Source organism: Ctenopharyngodon idella, chromosome 13 (genome assembly GCF_019924925.1).
Source record: "Ctenopharyngodon idella isolate HZGC_01 chromosome 13, HZGC01, whole genome shotgun sequence".
Lineage (NCBI taxonomy): Eukaryota > Metazoa > Chordata > Actinopteri > Cypriniformes > Xenocyprididae > Ctenopharyngodon > Ctenopharyngodon idella.
Window position 1 is genome coordinate 27,097,230 of NC_067232.1, and position 18,942 is coordinate 27,116,171.

General features: G+C 35.1%; 1 protein-coding gene across 5 annotated transcripts in view; it reads left to right on the forward strand.

Annotated features, from left to right (window-relative positions):
- The window catches only part of disc1 (DISC1 scaffold protein), a 57,215-nt gene extending 40,151 nt beyond the window's left edge, over positions 1 to 17,064 (forward strand). For 4 of the 5 annotated variants that reach the window (XM_051916690.1, XM_051916692.1, XM_051916691.1 and 1 more), the window contains 4 exons: positions 3,211 to 3,451; positions 7,507 to 7,551; positions 11,626 to 11,742; positions 15,662 to 17,064. In XM_051916690.1, coding sequence (XP_051772650.1) covers positions 3,211 to 3,451; positions 7,507 to 7,551; positions 11,626 to 11,742; positions 15,662 to 15,835 — 577 coding nt within the window. In that variant the 3' untranslated portion in view covers positions 15,836 to 17,064. Of the gene's footprint in view, positions 1 to 3,210; positions 3,452 to 5,660; positions 5,700 to 7,506; positions 7,552 to 11,625; positions 11,743 to 15,661 lie in introns of those variants that run through there. The other variant, XR_007933168.1, reaches the window with a different exon arrangement.
- Positions 17,065 to 18,942: the final 1,878 nt, after the last annotated feature.

Genomic DNA, 18,942 nt, shown 5'->3' on the forward strand with positions numbered 1-18,942 from the left:
CTTTAGCAACATTCTAACATCAAATTCTATTGGAATCCAACATTATCAACATTCTAACATCAAATTCTGTTGACATCCAACATTTTTGTAACATTCCAATGTCAAACTCTGTGGGAATTCAACATTTTAACAGCATTCTCACACATCAAATTCTATTCACGTTCAACCTTTAGCAATATTCTAAGATCAAATTCTATTGGAATCCAACATTTTAGTAACATTCCAACATGTCAAACTCTGGGAACTCAACATTTTAACAGCATTCTTACACATCAAATTCTATTCACGTTCAACCTTTAGCAACATTCTAACACCAAATTCTGTTGGAATCCAACATTTTAGTAACATTCTAACGTCATATTCTGTTGAAATGCAACATTTTAATAGCATTATAACATGTCAAATTCTATTGACATTCAAAATTTAGCAACATTCTAATATGTCAAATTCAGTTGGAATCCAACTTTTTAACAACATTCTAACATTCAAATTTTATTGAAATTCAACATTTTAACAGCATTCTCACACGTCAAATTCTATTCACGTTCAACCTTTAGCAACATTCTAACATAAAATTCTATTGGGATCCAACATTTTAGTAACATTCTAAAGTCAAATTCTGTTGAAATTCAACATTTTAATAGCATTCTAACATGTCAGATTCTATTGACATTCAAATTCTGTTGGAATCCAACTTTCTAACAACATTCTAACATTCAAATTTTGTTGAAATTCAACATTTTAACAGCATTCTCACACATCAAATTCTATTCACGTTCAACCTTTAGCAACATTCTAACATCAAATTCTATTGGAATCCAACATTATCAACATTCTAACATCAAATTCTGTTGACATCCAACATTTCTGTAACATTCCAATGTCAAACTCTGTGGGAATTCAACATTTTAACAGCATTCTAACACATCAAATTCTATTCATGTTCAACCTTTAGCAATATTCTAAGATCAAATTCTATTGGAATCCAACATTTTAGTAACAATCCAACATGTCAAACTCTGGGAACTCAACATTTTAACAGCATTCTCACACATCAAATTCTATTCACGTTCAACCTTTAGCAACATTCTAACATCAAATTCTATTGGAATCCAACATTATCAACATTCTAACATCAAATTCTGTTGACATCCAACATTTCTGTAACATTCCAATGTCAAACTCTGTGGGAATTCAACATTTTAACAGCATTCTAACACATCAAATTCTATTCATGTTCAACCTTTAGCAATATTCTAAGATCAAATTCTATTGGAATCCAACATTTTAGTAACAATCCAACATGTCAAACTCTGGGAACTCAACATTTTAACAGCATTCTCACACATCAAATTCTATTCACGTTCAACCTTTAGCAACATTCTAACATCAAATTCTATTGGAATCCAACATTATCAACATTCTAACATCAAATTCTGTTGACATCCAACATTTCTGTAACATTCCAATGTCAAACTCTGTGGGAATTCAACATTTTAACAGCATTCTAACACATCAAATTCTATTCATGTTCAACCTTTAGCAATATTCTAAGATCAAATTCTATTGGAATCCAACATTTTAGTAACAATCCAACATGTCAAACTCTGGGAACTCAACATTTTAACAGCATTCTCACACATCAAATTCTATTCACGTTCAACCTTTAGCAACATTCTAACATCAAATTCTATTGGAATCCAACATTATCAACATTCTAACATCAAATTCTGTTGACATCCAACATTTCTGTAACATTCCAATGTCAAACTCTGTGGGAATTCAACATTTTAACAGCATTCTAACACATCAAATTCTATTCATGTTCAACCTTTAGCAATATTCTAAGATCAAATTCTATTGGAATCCAACATTTTAGTAACAATCCAACATGTCAAACTCTGGGAACTCAACATTTTAACAGCATTCTCACACATCAAATTCTATTCACGTTCAACCTTTAGCAACATTCTAACATCAAATTCTATTGGAATCCAACATTATCAACATTCTAACATCAAATTCTGTTGGAATCCAACATTTTAGTAACATTCTAACGTCAAATTCTGTTGAAATTCAACATTTTAATAGCATTCTAACATGTCAAATTCTATTGACATTCAAAATTTAGCAACATTCTAACACCAAATTCTATTGGAATCCGACATGATCAACATTCTAACATTCAAATTTTATTGAAATTCAACATTTTAACAGCATTCTCACAAATCATATTCCTATGCCGTTCAACCTTTAGCAACATTCTAACGTCAAATTCTATTGGAATCCAAAATTTTAGTAACATTCCAACATGTCAAACTCTGTGGAAATTCAACATTTTAACAGCATTTTCACACATCAGATTCTATTGACATTCGACATTTAGCAACATTCTAATGTCAAATTCTATTGGAATCCAACATTTTAACAACATTCTAACATTCAAATTCTATTAAAATTCAACATTTTAACAGCATTCTCACACATCAAATTATATTGACATTCAACATTACCAACATTCTAACATGTCAAATTCTACTGGAATCCTTTGTGAGTCATGCAGAGATCCTGTATGCACATTTATTTTACTTTCTCAGCTCTTCATGATGCATGAAACCAAACACAAACATATAAATGAATCTCTGTGGGTTTGTGTGGCAGCTGAATAAAGCTACCAGGAGGAGCAAGGCAGTTTGATGGGGTTTCTGGGGAGGGTACCGCATTGTCTGTTGTCGTTTTAGGAAGCTGTCTGTCTCTGGAGAGATTGGGTGTGAAGACCGTAATTATCGTCCTCTCAAGAGCCGAACTCTAGTTTCATGGACTGTAGGAGACAGCAGGGAGCTTTAGTGTCTCTATATAGTGACATATATACCAAAAGACCAAAAGAGTCCCTAGATAAAGGTGCTGCAAAGAAGAAATGTCTAATTTCATGAATATACATAATTTTCCTGGATGTAAGTTCAGTCTTATTTTTCATAAAAATTCACGAACTAATGGAAAGACTCCATTAGTTTGATATATCAGGTTTGACAGGAGCTCAGATAACTTAAGGTATCAGTTCATCTGTACTGGAGATTTGTCCATACATGCCCCCAAAAAGTATTAGTGAACTTAATTCAGACTTAAAAGTGTCTAAATGTTGTTGTATATAAAGACAAAGCATCAAAGCAAGTGTCATTTACTGTATGTCCTGTCTATCTCACAATGTAGCTGTGGATGTCCAGCGTTGGAACACATTTGGGAGGCTGATTTGGAGGCTTGTCATCTTCTCCTGAAAGGTCTCGATCAGCGCAATCCCAGCGTCTCAGAAACCGAGGATCTCCCCTCGATACCTGGATCAGGTTCAGACGTCCTGCCGTTCACTAAAGAGGAAGCGGACTGTGCCATGTTGACGGCTCTAGGAGGGCGCTGGTGTCCTGAGGCTGATCTCCAGCACTCGGAGTTCACTAAGGTAAAGCCACACACACATCCCATTGTGCTTTTATAACAATCAAACATGAAACATACATCAAAATAGACCATCAAAATTTGCTTTCATGGTCTAAAAATGCTTGTTTTTGTAAACTTTCATTAATTTGTTTAACTTACTCCACGTCTGAAATGATTTTTCTTTTTCGACTGACTTCACTTGGACTGTCTGACATATGAAATACACTCTAAAAACACTAGGTTAAAAAGTACCCAATTTGAGTAGTTTTCAACCCAAGGGCTAATTGGGTTTATTTAACCCAGAAATGGGTTGATTCATTTTTACTATAATACTAGCTTTTTGTTTTCTTGTATGTTCCTGTTTCCTGTATGTTGCTTTCCATAAAATTAAACAATATACAGAATAATAACAAATTTTTAGATAAAATAAAATGTACACAAACCTGTGTTTTACCGAAGACATGCACCAATTTGACGGAGCTGCACTGCGCTCTCCTGAAGAGGTGACGATAAATAACTCAACCCCTGGGTTGTTACATCTGACCCGGGATCTGGGTAACACGAAAACTACCCAAACACTGGGTTTTTACGTCTGACCCAGGAGCTGGGTAACACGAAAACTACCCAAACACTGGGTTTTTACGTCTGACCCGGGATCTGGGTAACACGAAAACTACCCAAACACTGGGTTGTTACGTCTGACCCGGGATCGGGGTAACACGAAAACTACCCAAACACTGGGTTGTTATGTCTGACCCGGGATCGGGGTAACACGAAAACTACCCAAACACTGGGCTCTTTCGTCTGACCCGGGATCGGGGTAACACGAAAACTACCCAAACACTGGGTTGTTACGTCTGACCCGGGATTGGGGTAACACGAAAACTACCCAAACACTGGGTTGTTTCGTCTGACCCAGGATCGGGGTAACACAAAAACTACCCAAACACTGGGTCTTTATGTCTGACCCAGGATCTGGGTAACAGATAGAAATCTGTTACCTTGGGTAGAAAAATAACCCAAGATTTTTTTTAGAGTATAATAGTCCAAAAAAATCTTAAAAAAAAAAAAAATGAAACAGTAAAAGTTTGCATATGTGTTTTTTGTTGAGTATCATATTTGATACATCAGGCTTTTATGGCTAGTATGATATAGTGAGAATATGGAGGAAGAAATGGCTCAATTTAATTCAGAGACTCAAACTGAGAAAAAATATGCAATTTGGTGCAGATGTTGATATTTATATGGACACAAAGTAAGATGAAATTCTGATGCTTTTAATGTAAATCAGTGATATCTTTATAACAGTATAGCAGATATTTACATAAAATGCATATAAATATCAATATATGCCAATAATGTCTTAGTAAGATGATATTTAAATGCTCAGTTTTATGATCAAAGCTCTGTAGTTTAAAACATATAATGTAATGCAATACAATGATGATTGAGAGATGAACAAATAAACCTTCCTCAGAAGCCTGATGATCATATTTGAACATGATTTTAATCAAGTTATTCAGTCCAGTAAGTGTTCAGCTTGAAATATTACTAGCAATATCAAAGTTATTCTTGTTTACTTCATAAAAATCAGTGCAGATTTCACAGCAGAAAGACACGTGACGCACGAGCTGAGGTGGACGTTTGTACAATTATACTAAAAGAAGGGAAAAAAAAGTCTAAACTATCAATCAAATGACAGAAGGACCGTAGGAGATTGTGTGCGACAGCAAAGTTTTGATCACATAATTTGGAGGCCTATCAAATATGATATAGTGGGCTTTATAGGGTTAATGTTAACCTTCATTGATGGAATCAGATAATAATACCATGGTACTTTGATAAAAATCATGATACTTTTTGTTAGTGTGATAATAAACATAATTTGTGTAGTTTTGACAGTTCTATATGCACATCATCTTTGACTGATTTTTACCTGAAGAGTACAGCACCATCTCACATTGGAATATAACTTGTGCTTTATGAAAGACAAAATGAGAAATGTCTACAAATAGAAACCCTGTTCCTTCGACTCCCTCCATTTCCATAAAAACCATCTATTTTCTGAATGACTCTAATTTCCACTCTTTTCTTCCTCTTGTCTTTCTCTGCCCTTCTTGTTCATAACTTTCTCTAACTCGTTCTAATATGTTTCAGCTCAGCAGGGCTCTATTATGTCTAAATGCACGGCTGTGTCTTCTCTTTCTGTGTTTGTCTTTTGTGTGTTGAAGATCAGCCACTCCTCCTAACACTCCTCCAGGACTCTGAAGGTGAGGAGACTCTCTGCTCCCACTCACTGCTGCTCCGCTCTCCGCTTTCATCCGCAATAACATTATTTATGTTATATGAATATTATTTATATAAAAATCCAATAAATATTAATGTAATAAAAGTAGTTGATTAGCATGATTATTATTATTATTATTATTATTATTATTATTGACATTCTTGCAAATAAATAATACTCAGTAATAATATAATTAAAGTAAATATAATGTAATGTAATTCAATCATAAAAAATAAGTATTATTATTATTAAACATTGTAAAATATTTAAATAAATTACATAATTAAATATTTAGGACTATTATTTTGGACTTATCTATTGAACATTCTTGCACTGATATTATTTATAATAATAAATATATTCAATAATAATGTAATTAAATATAATGTAACAGTAATCATAATAATGATGATAATAATAATTATAAAGTATATTAAATATTGTATAATATTTAAATAAATTACATATTAATTAAATGTATAATTATTATTATTTATTGGACTATTATCTATTTGACACTCTTGCAAATAAATAATATTCAATAATAATATAATTAAATTAAATATAATGTAATGTAATCCAATAATAATAATAATAAGTATTATTATTAAATATTGTAAAATATTTAAATAAATTACATAATTAAATATTTAGGACTATTATTTTGGACTGTTATCTATTGGACATTCTTGCAATTATATATTTATTAGTGTAAATAATATTTAATAATAATGTAATATAGTAATAATGATAATGGTAATAATAATAAAGTATTATTAAATATTGTAAAATATTTAAATAAATTACACATTAATTAAATATATTATTATTATTATTATTATTATTATTATTATTTATTGGACTATTTATTGGACACTCTTGCAAATTAATAATTTATATATATATATATATATATATATATATATATATATATATAATGAGTAATAATAATAATAATAACAATTACAAGTATTATTATTAAATATTGTAAAATATTTAAATATATTACATATTAAATATGTATTATTACTATTATTTACTGTAATTTATTTATATATATATATATATATATATATATATATATATATATATATATATATATATATATATGCTGTATAATAAAAGTAATAAATTATAGTTAATAATAATATAAAAATAGTATAAATGTTATATTATTATTATTTACTATAATTTACCATTTTTATTATTTTTGTATTTGTACAACACACTTTTATATTTATATATTTATGAGTCTGTATACTTAAATGCTTGTTTTTGTTAGTGCTGTGTTGCATGCTATTATATAGCACTGCTGTATATTTCTTTGGCAATATACCATTGGCTTTTTGACAAGCTAAATATGATTTGAATCCAAGTCAGAATCTAATAAAAGAGGCAGTGGTCTGTGCCCGGCTATGGGCACTTTAATATTGCTCCCTGCCGACAGGAGATGATAATTAATATTGTGTCATTTAAATCCAAATCTATGAGAAATGAAGCTGTAATCTGTTTTACTGAGGTCGCCTCCCATCAGCTCGAGTTGAACTAATATATCTGCCACTGAGTGCTAATTATTGTCTGCTTTAGCACACAACTCCTGAATGCAATCATTACCCACACAGATGGGCTGAACCCATTCAATTATTTTTCTTCTTGTCAGCCGTAATGACGAGTTATTGCACACTTCCCGTAATGTCAGTGCTCTGAGTGCTTTTTAATAATAGATGAGGTTTATTGTTTTGTTTTAATCTTCTGCTAAAGTGAATCATTCGTCCTCCTGTCTCTTGCAGAAATTAGAGGAGTTTCTCTTCTGTTTGGAGGACGCGTCTCCTGAGGTGAGTGAAAGACTTCAGTGTGTTGAAGACACAATGTTGTCATATTGCTTCAGAATGTTACTTTATAAGTACTGTGGGCTTTTTTTATGGTACATTTAGTCATTCTTCCACCTTGACAAGCACATTTTTGAATCACTTTTGTTAGAAGGAAACTCGTATGGGTTCGGAATGGCACAAAATCATTGGGAATGATTTCTTTAACTCTGATCTGATGCACCGAAATGAAAATTCTGGGCCGAAACTGAAATTGAACATTCAGGATGCACTTGGCTGAAAACCGAAACTGAAAATTATATCAACTTTTTAGTAATAGAATTATATATCTACAACAGTTTGTCGACGAAATAAAAACATTTAAATGTTGGCTGTAATAATTTTTCAAGACAGATTCATTCAGATTCAAGTCAGAATTGTGAGATATAACGTTGCAATTCTGACTTTAATTCACGCAATTCTGACTTTATAACTCACAATTCTGACTTTAATTCACGCAATTCTGACTTTATAACTCGCAATTCTGACTTTATATCACTCAATTCTGACTTTATAACACGCAATTCTGACTTTATATCACTCAATTCTCACTTTATAACTCGGAATTCTGACTTTATATCACTCAATTCTGACTTTATATCACTCAATTCTGACTTTAATTCACTCAATTCTGACTTTATATCACGCAATTCTGACTTTATATCACTCAATTCTGACTTTATAACACGCAATTCTGACTTTATAACTCGCAATTCTGACTTTATATCACACAATTCTGACTTTATATCTCACAATTCTGACTTTATAACTCGCAATTCTGACTTTATATCACTCAATTCTCACTTTATAACTCGCAATTCTGACTTTATATCACACAATTCTGACTTTATATCTCACAATTCTGACTTTAATTCACTCAATTCTGACTTTAATTCACTCAATTCTGAATTTATATCACTCAATTCTGGCTTTATATCATGCAATTCTGACTTTATATCACTCAATTCTGACTTTATAACACGCAATTCTGACTTTATATCACTCAATTCTGACTTTAATTCACTCAATTCTGACTTTAATTCACTCAATTCTGAATTTATATCACTCAATTCTGAATTTATATCACTCAATTCTGACTTTATATCATGCAATTCTGACTTTATATCACTCAATTCTGACTTTATAACACGCAATTCTGACTTTATATCACTCAATTCTGACTTTATATCACTCAATTCTGACTTTATATCACTCAATTCTGACTTTATAACTCGCAATTCTGACTTTATATCACTCAATTCTGACTTTATATCACTCAATTCTGACTTTATATCACACAATTCTGACTTTATATCACACAATTCTGACTTTATATCTCACAATTCTGACTTTATATCACTCAATTCTGACTTTATATCATGCAATTCTGACTTTATATCACTCAATTCTGACTTTATATCACACAATTCTGACTTTATATCACACAATTCTGACTTTATATCTCACAATTCTGAATTTATATCACTCAATTCTGACTTTATATCATGCAATTCTGACTTTATATCACTCAATTCTGACTTTATAACACGCAATTCTGACTTTATATCACTCAATTCTGACTTTATATCACTCAATTCTGACTTTATATCATGCAATTCTGAATTTATATCACTCAATTCTGACTTTATATCATGCAATTCTGACTTTATATCACTCAATTCTGACTTTATAACACGCAATTCTGACTTTATATCACTCAATTCTGACTTTAATTCACTCAATTCTGACTTTAATTCACTCAATTCTGAATTTATATCACTCAATTCTGACTTTATATCATGCAATTCTGACTTTATATCACTCAATTCTGACTTTATAACACACAATTCTGACTTTATATCACTCAATTCTGACTTTATATCACTCAATTCTGACTTTATAACTCGCAATTCTGACTTTATATCATGCAATTCTGACTTTATATCACTCAATTCTGACTTTATAACTCGCAATTCTGACTTTATATCATGCAATTCTGACTTTATATCACTCAATTCTGACTTTATAACACGCAATTCTGACTTTATATCACTCAATTCTGACTTTAATTCACTCAATTCTGACTTTAATTCACTCAATTCTGAATTTATATCACTCAATTCTGAATTTATATCACTCAATTCTGACTTTATATCATGCAATTCTGACTTTATATCACTCAATTCTGACTTTATAACACGCAATTCTGACTTTATATCACTCAATTCTGACTTTATATCTCACAATTCTGACTTTATATCACTCAATTCTGACTTTATATCATGCAATTCTGACTTTATATCACTCAATTCTGACTTTATATCTCGCAATTCTGACTTTATATCACGCAATTCTGACTTTATATCACGCAATTTCTGCAGTCTATATGCAGTTGAGTGTGTTCCTGTCCTTTTAGACACAATAAAGAGATTGTGGTGACCTTTAAAAACATACGCCCAGCATGATTTCCATTAGGTCTCAATAACTGTATTGCACAGACTCGCGCAGTGTTTTCTGCGGCTGTTGTTGTTGAATTTGTCCCCGGAGACTCCAGCCTCATTCAGAAGTGTTTTAATTCGCCCACAGTGTGATGTTAGCGTCTATAAAAGGTGTTTCATTAGCTGGTGTGGGGGGTCTAAGAATAGACTACAGACCTCATTAGAGCCGACACGAGGCTGTTCCTGAGAGAATTGGGCGGACGCGAGTCAGTCGACCACCTTAAGACGCTCTCTGACTCTGAGCACAGGAGAAAAACAGTGAATCACGGTTTGATGGAATTGGGACGGAGCCGGCCGTGTGGACCTGTCCCAGTTACCTGCCTCGTGCTAAACTGTTGGGTGAAGTCATTAGAGCGTCACGGAGGTACAGGCTGTCAGTTCAGGACGCTTATGAGGGGAACTGGGGAAGAGGAGCTGACAGCCGCGGACCTCACAGTCGCTGACGGTTTTAACGTGATCATTTTATGCCTCACTGGTTTAAGATTTGCAAATAGAAATTATGGATAGTTTGACTATTTTTCATGACTGACCCAGTTACTGCATGTTTTTCTCAAAGAGATGCTTGTAAAGGATCATCTGGAAAGTGTCGCAATCTATTTTATCCCTCATTAATGTTTACAAAACACACATCCTTGTTATTTTAGTATTATCGATTTATCTATTGAGGTCTTTATTAATATATTGAACAGGGTTGTTATCGTTAACTAAAACTATTAAAACATTTCTGTTAATTGAAATAAAGATGAAATAAAATAGAATAAAAAAATTTAGTTGAAAAACCTAATAAACTGATATAAACTTAAGTTGAATTGCAAGATAAAGTCAGAATTGCAAGATATAAAGTCAGAATTACCTTTTTATTTTTTTTAATTTAATGGTGGAAACAAGCTTCCATGGTTTTATTATTTCTATTTAGCTCTATATTTATTTCAGTTTTAGTACTTTTAGTACTTAAGCTTTTCATATAATATTTATGTATTATTTTATTTCAGATTTATTTCAGTTAACAAAAACAATTTTTAACAGTTTTAGTTAACAATAACAATGATACAAATAATTTCTGAAATTCACATTGGTCAATGGATGTTTGCGCTTTGTTTCCAAATTGGCTTCCAGAAATCCTCTGTATTTGAAACAAACCTGGCTCTTTCTAGATCCTCAAAACAGGTCATATATTTATTAAAAAAAAATCAACTAAAGTTTAAGCTCCATCAGAGCTTTGTAACCGAACCAAAAAGATTTACACAAACATGTAAAATCATGACTGTTATGAAAACATCTGCTGAATGTCGTTCTAACTTCTTACTGTTTTCCATCCATATATTTAATGACATACTGCATATGAGCAAATGCTGTAAAAATGACATCTTTCAGATGAAAATGCACACACTTAATATATCTGTGGTACCATATCTGTGTTAGCAACCATTACCAGCATATTAGTGCCACACTTGACCAGCTGAAGATGTGAGTGTGTGAGCAGCAGTGGGTGTTTTGCAGGTTTAATGATCTCCTGTTGATTGTGGGTGTTTTTGTGTCTCAGGATCTGTGTGGAGAGACGGCAGAGCTGACGGAGCACTGCGAACTCATCGGTAAACGACTGCATTACCTGGAAGACCAGCTTCAGACCGCCATAGACAACCACGACAAGGACCTCACTCATATCCTTACAAAGCTTTGTGTGTGCATGTATAGTTATCAGAAGCACAGTTTCCACCTTGCAGACAATAACATTAGAGAATCCCATAATCCACTGAGGGAGTAACTCAAACCATATGAGACTACCACATAACAACCACCCAGAACACTCTAGCAACACCCTAGCAACCACCCAGAACACCCTAGCAACTCCTCAGCAACCACCCAGAACACCCTAGCAACTCCTCAGCAACCACCTAGAACACCCTAGCAACTCCTCAGCAACCACCTAGAACAATCTAGCAATGCCCTAGCAACCACCCAGAATACTCTAGCAACCACCCAGAATGCTCTAGCAGCCACACAGAATTCCCTAGCAACCACCTAGAACACCTTAGTAAAGCCCAAAGAACGAGCTAGAACAATGTCCTAGCAACCACCCAGAACACCTTGCCAAGCAACCACCCTGAACACTCTAGAAATGCCTTAGCAACCACCCTGAACACCTTAGCAATGCCCTAGTAACCACCCAGAACACTCTAACAACTACCCTGAACAACTTGCCATAGCAACCACCCTGAACACTCTAGAAATGCCTTAGCAACCATCCAGAACACCTTAGCAATGCCCTAGTAACTACCCTGAACACTCTAACAACTACCCAGAACACCTTGCCATAGCAACCACCCTGAACACTCTAGAAATGCCTTAGCAACCATCCAGAACACCTTAGCAATACCCTAGAAACTACCCTGAACACTCTAACAACTACCCAGAAAACCTTGCCATAGCAACCACCTTGAACAGTCTAGCAATGTCCTAGCAACCACCTAGAACACTCTAACTACCCAGAACACCCTGAACACTCTAGAAATGCCTTAGCAACCACCCAGAACACCTTAGCAATGCCCTAGTAACCACCCAGAACACTCTAACAACTACCCAGAACACCTTGCCATAGCAACCACCCTGAACACTCTAGAAATGCCTTATCAACCACCCTGAACACCTTAGCAATGCCCTAGTAACCACCCAGAACACTCTAACAACTACCCTGAACAACTTGCCATAGCAACCACCCTGAACACTCTAGAAATGCCTTAGCAAACACTCAGGACACCCCAGCAACACTCTAGCAACCACTCAGAACACCCTAGCAATGCATTAGCAACCACCCGGAACACCTTTTCAATGTCCTATCAACCACTCAGAACACTCTAACTACCCAGAACACCTTGCCATAGCAACCTCCCAGAACACCTTAGTAATGCCCTAGCAATCACCCAGAACACCTTAGCAATGCCCTAGCAACTACCCAGAACACCTTGCCATAGCAACCACCCTAAACTATCTAGCAACGCCCTAGCAACCATACAGAACAGCCTAACAACACCTTAGCAACCACCAGATCCCTCTAGCAACCCCCATAGAACATCATAGTGGTGACATTTTCATGTCCAAACGCCAGACTTGTCTTGAGAAAAGCGAGTTTTCGTCTGTTATTCAGAGCTCATTACGGATGCGTCTCTGATGGAAGTCCTTGTGGGTTTCTTCAGGTCACTCTTATTGGTTGTCAGACTGGAATGAAATGAGCTGTGCGCTCCATTCTCATGTTCTCAGTTGGGTCTAATAAAAATCCACGACTGGAGAGGAAATGACTCATCAGCGCTTCATCATTCACTTACAGCCACAGGAACACGTCTCACACGCTCATTAGAGCCCTTAATGTGACACAGCCGCCGCTTTAACCCTCCAAAAGAGCTCCTTCGTGGAAAACCGTCTCGTTTGACAGCACATGATGCTCTCTTCTGGACAGGAATTAAGGATAAGCCTGAACGCATCACTGGCCATTTCTTTTTTTCTTTTTGAGAGATATTGAATATGAGGGATAAGAAAAGGAACTGCTTTTAGTTATTAGAGAAATTCAGAGCTCAGCAAAGGCTGAAAGGAAGCGACAGACGGGGAAAAGAGAAATGGAGAGAGACTAGTCCGCCCGTCACTCGCAAGTGAGATTAAAGCCGTGAGATGAAGGGAAAGGTTATGACATAGTGCGCTGTCATCGCTCTGACATCTTCATATTTCTGCCCACCTGTGTCGAGTGGATCCATGCTTTTGCATTCACTGAGAGGAAACAATGTAGCCGAGACTGATTTGATCTTGTTCTGCTTCATTCTTTGTTCCTTTATTGCAGTATTTCTGCTTCAGGATCAAGCTTTTACATTAGACGTCAATAAGCACTAATTTCAGTTATTTTATGCTAAATGTATAGTAACTTGAGGAACACATAAAGCTCGTTTGATTGCTCTGGTTAAGCAGACAGATAAGCAAATAAACATAGGTTTGTGCCTGAGGAACTTCATTAGATCCGTCCCTTCAGCCGGAGGGAGATCTTACCGATCCTCTTTCATAATTCATGAAGCGCTCTTTAACGGCTGGTTAATTATGAATGGGGACAATCTGGGGCCATTTGGAGAGCAAAACGTGCCCGTCAGGCCCCATCTGCCACAAGAGGCGTCTCTTTGATTCGCCACTTATACCGGACACTCGGCCCCACTCCGACGAGTTAAACAATCCAGCGCTGATGAGGGTCTCTCCCCGTTCTCATAAAACCAGCATGAATTATTTAGGTGAGATTGCTTGAACTGAATGGGTCCGTCAGGAGATGAACTGAGCCTTTGAATTATGAATTGCCGTTGTTGGGGAGGGGACGACTGTCGTGATCATATAATTGTGATATCTGTGTCGGGCCAAACAAAATGAAAGTCTTTCTAAGATGGGTCATTTAGAGTGGTTTGTGGTTAGTGTAACTGGAGAATGTTGTGAACTGGGACTAAAATTAGTCACACCTATTAATGATGGGTAAAATAATTTGTAAAAATAAATTTTAATAAAAATATTGCGATAATGCATGGAAAATATATGTGTATTATATAAAAAAATAATATATAGAGAGATTTTTATTACAAATATTCACATTATAATGTATTATATTACATCTATATACATTTTATTTAAAGTATTTAATAGATTTAATAGATTAATAGATTTGACAGCACTAATATATATATATATATATATTAATCACGAATAATCACATCTAACATAAAAGTTTGTGTTTATATAATATGTGTTATTTAAACGGTGATTAAATTATATATAGAAAGCGATCAAAGAACGCTCCCTTTACAATCGCTGGAGCTGTCAATCAAACAGTGCGAGTTTATCAGTGACTGAGTTCTGAACTCGCGCCAAAACTCCTGTTTTATTCAACAAATCTTAGTTTCATCGCGTTTGCACTGTTAGTTATGATGAAAGCATTCGTTAGTGTGCAGAAATTGAGTTGCAATGACCAGATCACTGCTTTCATGAGCTCAACAACATGTCTGTGATCGACTACAATGTTCATCACTGCAACCTTTCATGCCACGATCTAAATATAATGCAACACTTTTCACGATTAGTTAAGCGTGCTAAAAGTTTTCGAGAGAGTAATACTTCACTATTTCATATGCAAAGATGTCAGCCAATCACAGCAGTGGGCGTTTACACTGAAGTCTCACAGCAGACACGCCCCTTAAAACAGAGCGTTCATATGACCATTTTTGATGCCAAAATCATATTAACTTTATAAGTGCACCCCAGGAAACATTATAAAACAACAAAACAATGCAGTTCATGACCCCTTTAAGAAAAGTAACCCTTAAATTGCAAAGTAAGAAAGAAACTTTATTCCAGTTACTTTTCTGAAATAAGACATCCTTGATGATGAATGCAGCCTTCAAATGTGACCACAGCCTTCGAAATGAGACACAGCCAGTGTTAATTTAGGATTCTGTCTGAGCGTTTGTGATTCTACTAGTGTTGAATATATTTTTATGGATATTTTGGTGTGTGAATGTGTAGATGATGTCCGGTCACGTCTTCTTTAACTCTAATGCCCACTGTCCTTAGAGAAAGAGGTTCAAGAAGTGAAGATCGCTCTTCAAACCATGCTGTCACAGCTGAAGGAGGATGAGGAGGAGGATGAAGATAAGTATTGTGGTATAGAAGAAGAACAGGTTGAAGATGAAGAGCTAGAAGAGGAGCATTACTTCAGTGACAGCTGGGAAATCTGAACAGACTCATGAATTATATTTATATTGTGTTCTAGTGTCTCTGGTTTGTGTTTTGTTCATGATGCCTGTGAAAGTCTGTTTTCCATACTATCATCTTGCACTGAGCTCTAGCACTTAAAGGGAATAGATCATCTAAAAATAAAATTAGTTTGATTTACTCGCCCTCATGTCGTTCCTAAATCCCATCCACTTTCATGACTTTTCCATCTCATTCAAGTGAGAAAATAATGTTTTAGAATGACGTGGGTGAGTAAATGTTAACAAATTTGTCTTTTTTAGGACCACTAACCATGTGAATCATGTTTCCACAGTTGCCTTAAAGTACTAAATGTAACTCTTGTCAGTGTTGCCAACCACTATTTTATTTTTATTCTAATCCATTAGTGTTTAGTTATTTAACATACTCCATTTTGCTTGCTTCTACATCACATTGCTGAGGATTTTTTGTAAGGCCTGATTTTGGAGCTTCCACTTTTTTTTAGTATATTTAAAAAGCATGGCATCCTATTTATTTATTTATTTAAATAGCTTTGATATATCATTATTATTTCAAAAAACCCATATACATGAAAATTTGTCTGGGACCAATTTTTAATGGCAGCAGCTATTTACACTAAGTGAAAATCGCAATACAGCAAACAAGGGACGCTATTTGCACCTAGTGTAAATAGACACTACGATATATATATATATATATAATATATATATAATATATATATATATATAAATAAAGACCAGTAGACACCAAGAGCGAAATGGAAACTTCCCAGTCTATCAGTCTGTGAGCTCAGGATTGAGTTTAAATGTAGCTTCCTCAACTCATTTCCGCCGTACGATTGAACTCTGAACAGTGTTTTGGGTTCATGACAGAAGTATGTGGTGCTGTTGTTGAAGTGTGAAGCTTCACGTCTGTGTTTCAGCCCTGCTGATATTCTGTGTGAATTATACATGTTTTTTTTTATTGTCTCCTTATTTGAAACAGAAACAGGTGCTTTTTTAAGTCTTAATATTTTTTTTTACTTAATTTCTTGAAGTTTTTTAACAAAGCACTTTTCAGATGTAAGCTGTTTTTGTCATTGTTTTTGCCTGTAGCGATAATGTCATTTGTTTGTTTGTTCTAATCACATGAATGTATGTCTGCATGTCAATCACCACTTTGTTTTATCCCAAAAATTTGTCAGTTTGATTATTTTTTGTTTTTAAATACATTATAAACCCCCACAAAAATGCTTTTTTGTATTTTTTTTTTTTTTTTTTTGAAGAAGGCACCTTAAACAAATTCATCTTGAAAAGACATTCACCATCCATTTTTGTAATGATGCGTTTCTGACTATAAAGGCATTCAGTTAGTGAAAAAATGAGGGCGGGCAGTTTCATTCAGAAATATGTTGGATTACAGGAATAAAATGGGCTTTATACCAGGTAAAAAGTAAAATTTAAAGTGCCCCTATTAGGCTTTTGTGATTATTACCTTTCATGCAGTGTATAATATAGCTGTTTGTGAATGTAAAAGGTCTGCAAAGTTTCAAAGATCAAAATGCACGATAAAGTTATTGTCTCCTAAAAGAAAGAACTGATTCTGAACTGCCTGAATCGAGTCGTCAATAAATCCAGTTTTACTTCCTGCTCAAACCTATGTAGGTTTGTAACACATTTGCATAATGCTAGCCTATGGTTTTCATTGGCTGCCTGCAAACAGCGTATACTTTGCCCCGCCCTCAAACACTGTAGTTGTAGCTGAGACTGGAAGAGTTTGGTTTTTGTTCGAGAAGACATTGCGAAAGCAAATCCACTTTGCTGCACTTCCAAAGAATGAGACTCGCGCTGGAATTGATACGGTAAAAGCGACGCCATCGTTACTGTTCATATCACTGTGAGGAAGAGCTGAAATCAAAGTCCCTGTAAGACAAGTCACTCGGCGGCCATCTTAGAAATGTCTCTTGTTCATGCAAGTGCAGCTCTATCTCTTTGAATAGGGAAACCTCAAATTCTCCAAAGCTGTTCGTCAAGCTTTCCATTAAAATTCATATTCGAAATCACCAATGAAATCTGACAACAACTGTCTCATAAATTTTGTTTCTAAACGCTCAAATCATGACAAAAAACTTTTTTAGGCTGGATCAAACTAATGCGCATGCGCAGTCCTAAGTGCGCGTCTCTATAGGAAGTGCGCGTCTGACTGTTTCTATAGGAACCGGAGCTTCTAACGGCAGCTTCAGTGACGCGTTAACATTACCAATTGGCGATTGGCTCTTATTTAAAAGGCAGGACTTATTCCGCCATATTGTGCATTGCACTGACTCCCATTCAAAACAATACGAGTGACACATCTTGTGTTATTCTATAGTCTTTGCTGAAATTCAGATATGGTAATGGGTGTTTTGTTTCCGACTCGCACTGTAAGCATTCGACCAATCACAACGGACTGGGCCGACTGACCAATCAGAGCAGAGAAGACTCTCGGAAAGGTGGGGTATAGAGAGACTAAATCTTCGAACGAACCGTTTTCAGACTCTTTGAGAAACGAGGTGGTGCTGCAATGTATATTATGAGAAAATTAAAGTGTTTTTGACCTTGGATGCATGTAGGACACTCCAAAACAAAATTAGGAACCTTTAAAATAGCATAATAGGGGCTCTTTAAGAGTCGACTCCTTTTTGATTCATGAGCTTGAATTTGAATTGAATCAGCCACATCCCGCAGGATGTTGAATTGAAATGAGGGTGAGTTCTGAATGATGTAAAACTCTGTTTAACACTCCATCTCCAATCCGTTGGTATGTTAATTTTGATCAGATGAGCATCATATTCGCATCGCTCTGGTTGTCTTGAGCTGAAAAATGAACACATCCAGCAGAATAATGGTCCAGACAGCAGCGCACATGAGCGGCACATGCAGCAGTTCAAGACGGATCACACGCCGCACCGGCAGCGTTCAGCGGACGGGTACAATCTTGTCTCCTAATTGAATCTTTGTTTGTTCCATGCTGCCGCTGCTCATGTGGATTCGTTTCGCTCTTCACTATGGAAACACACCAGCTGGTTTTTGGGAGACATGAAGAAATTCTACTTATTTTACACTCTTCTGATGGTTTAAAATGCAGTTAA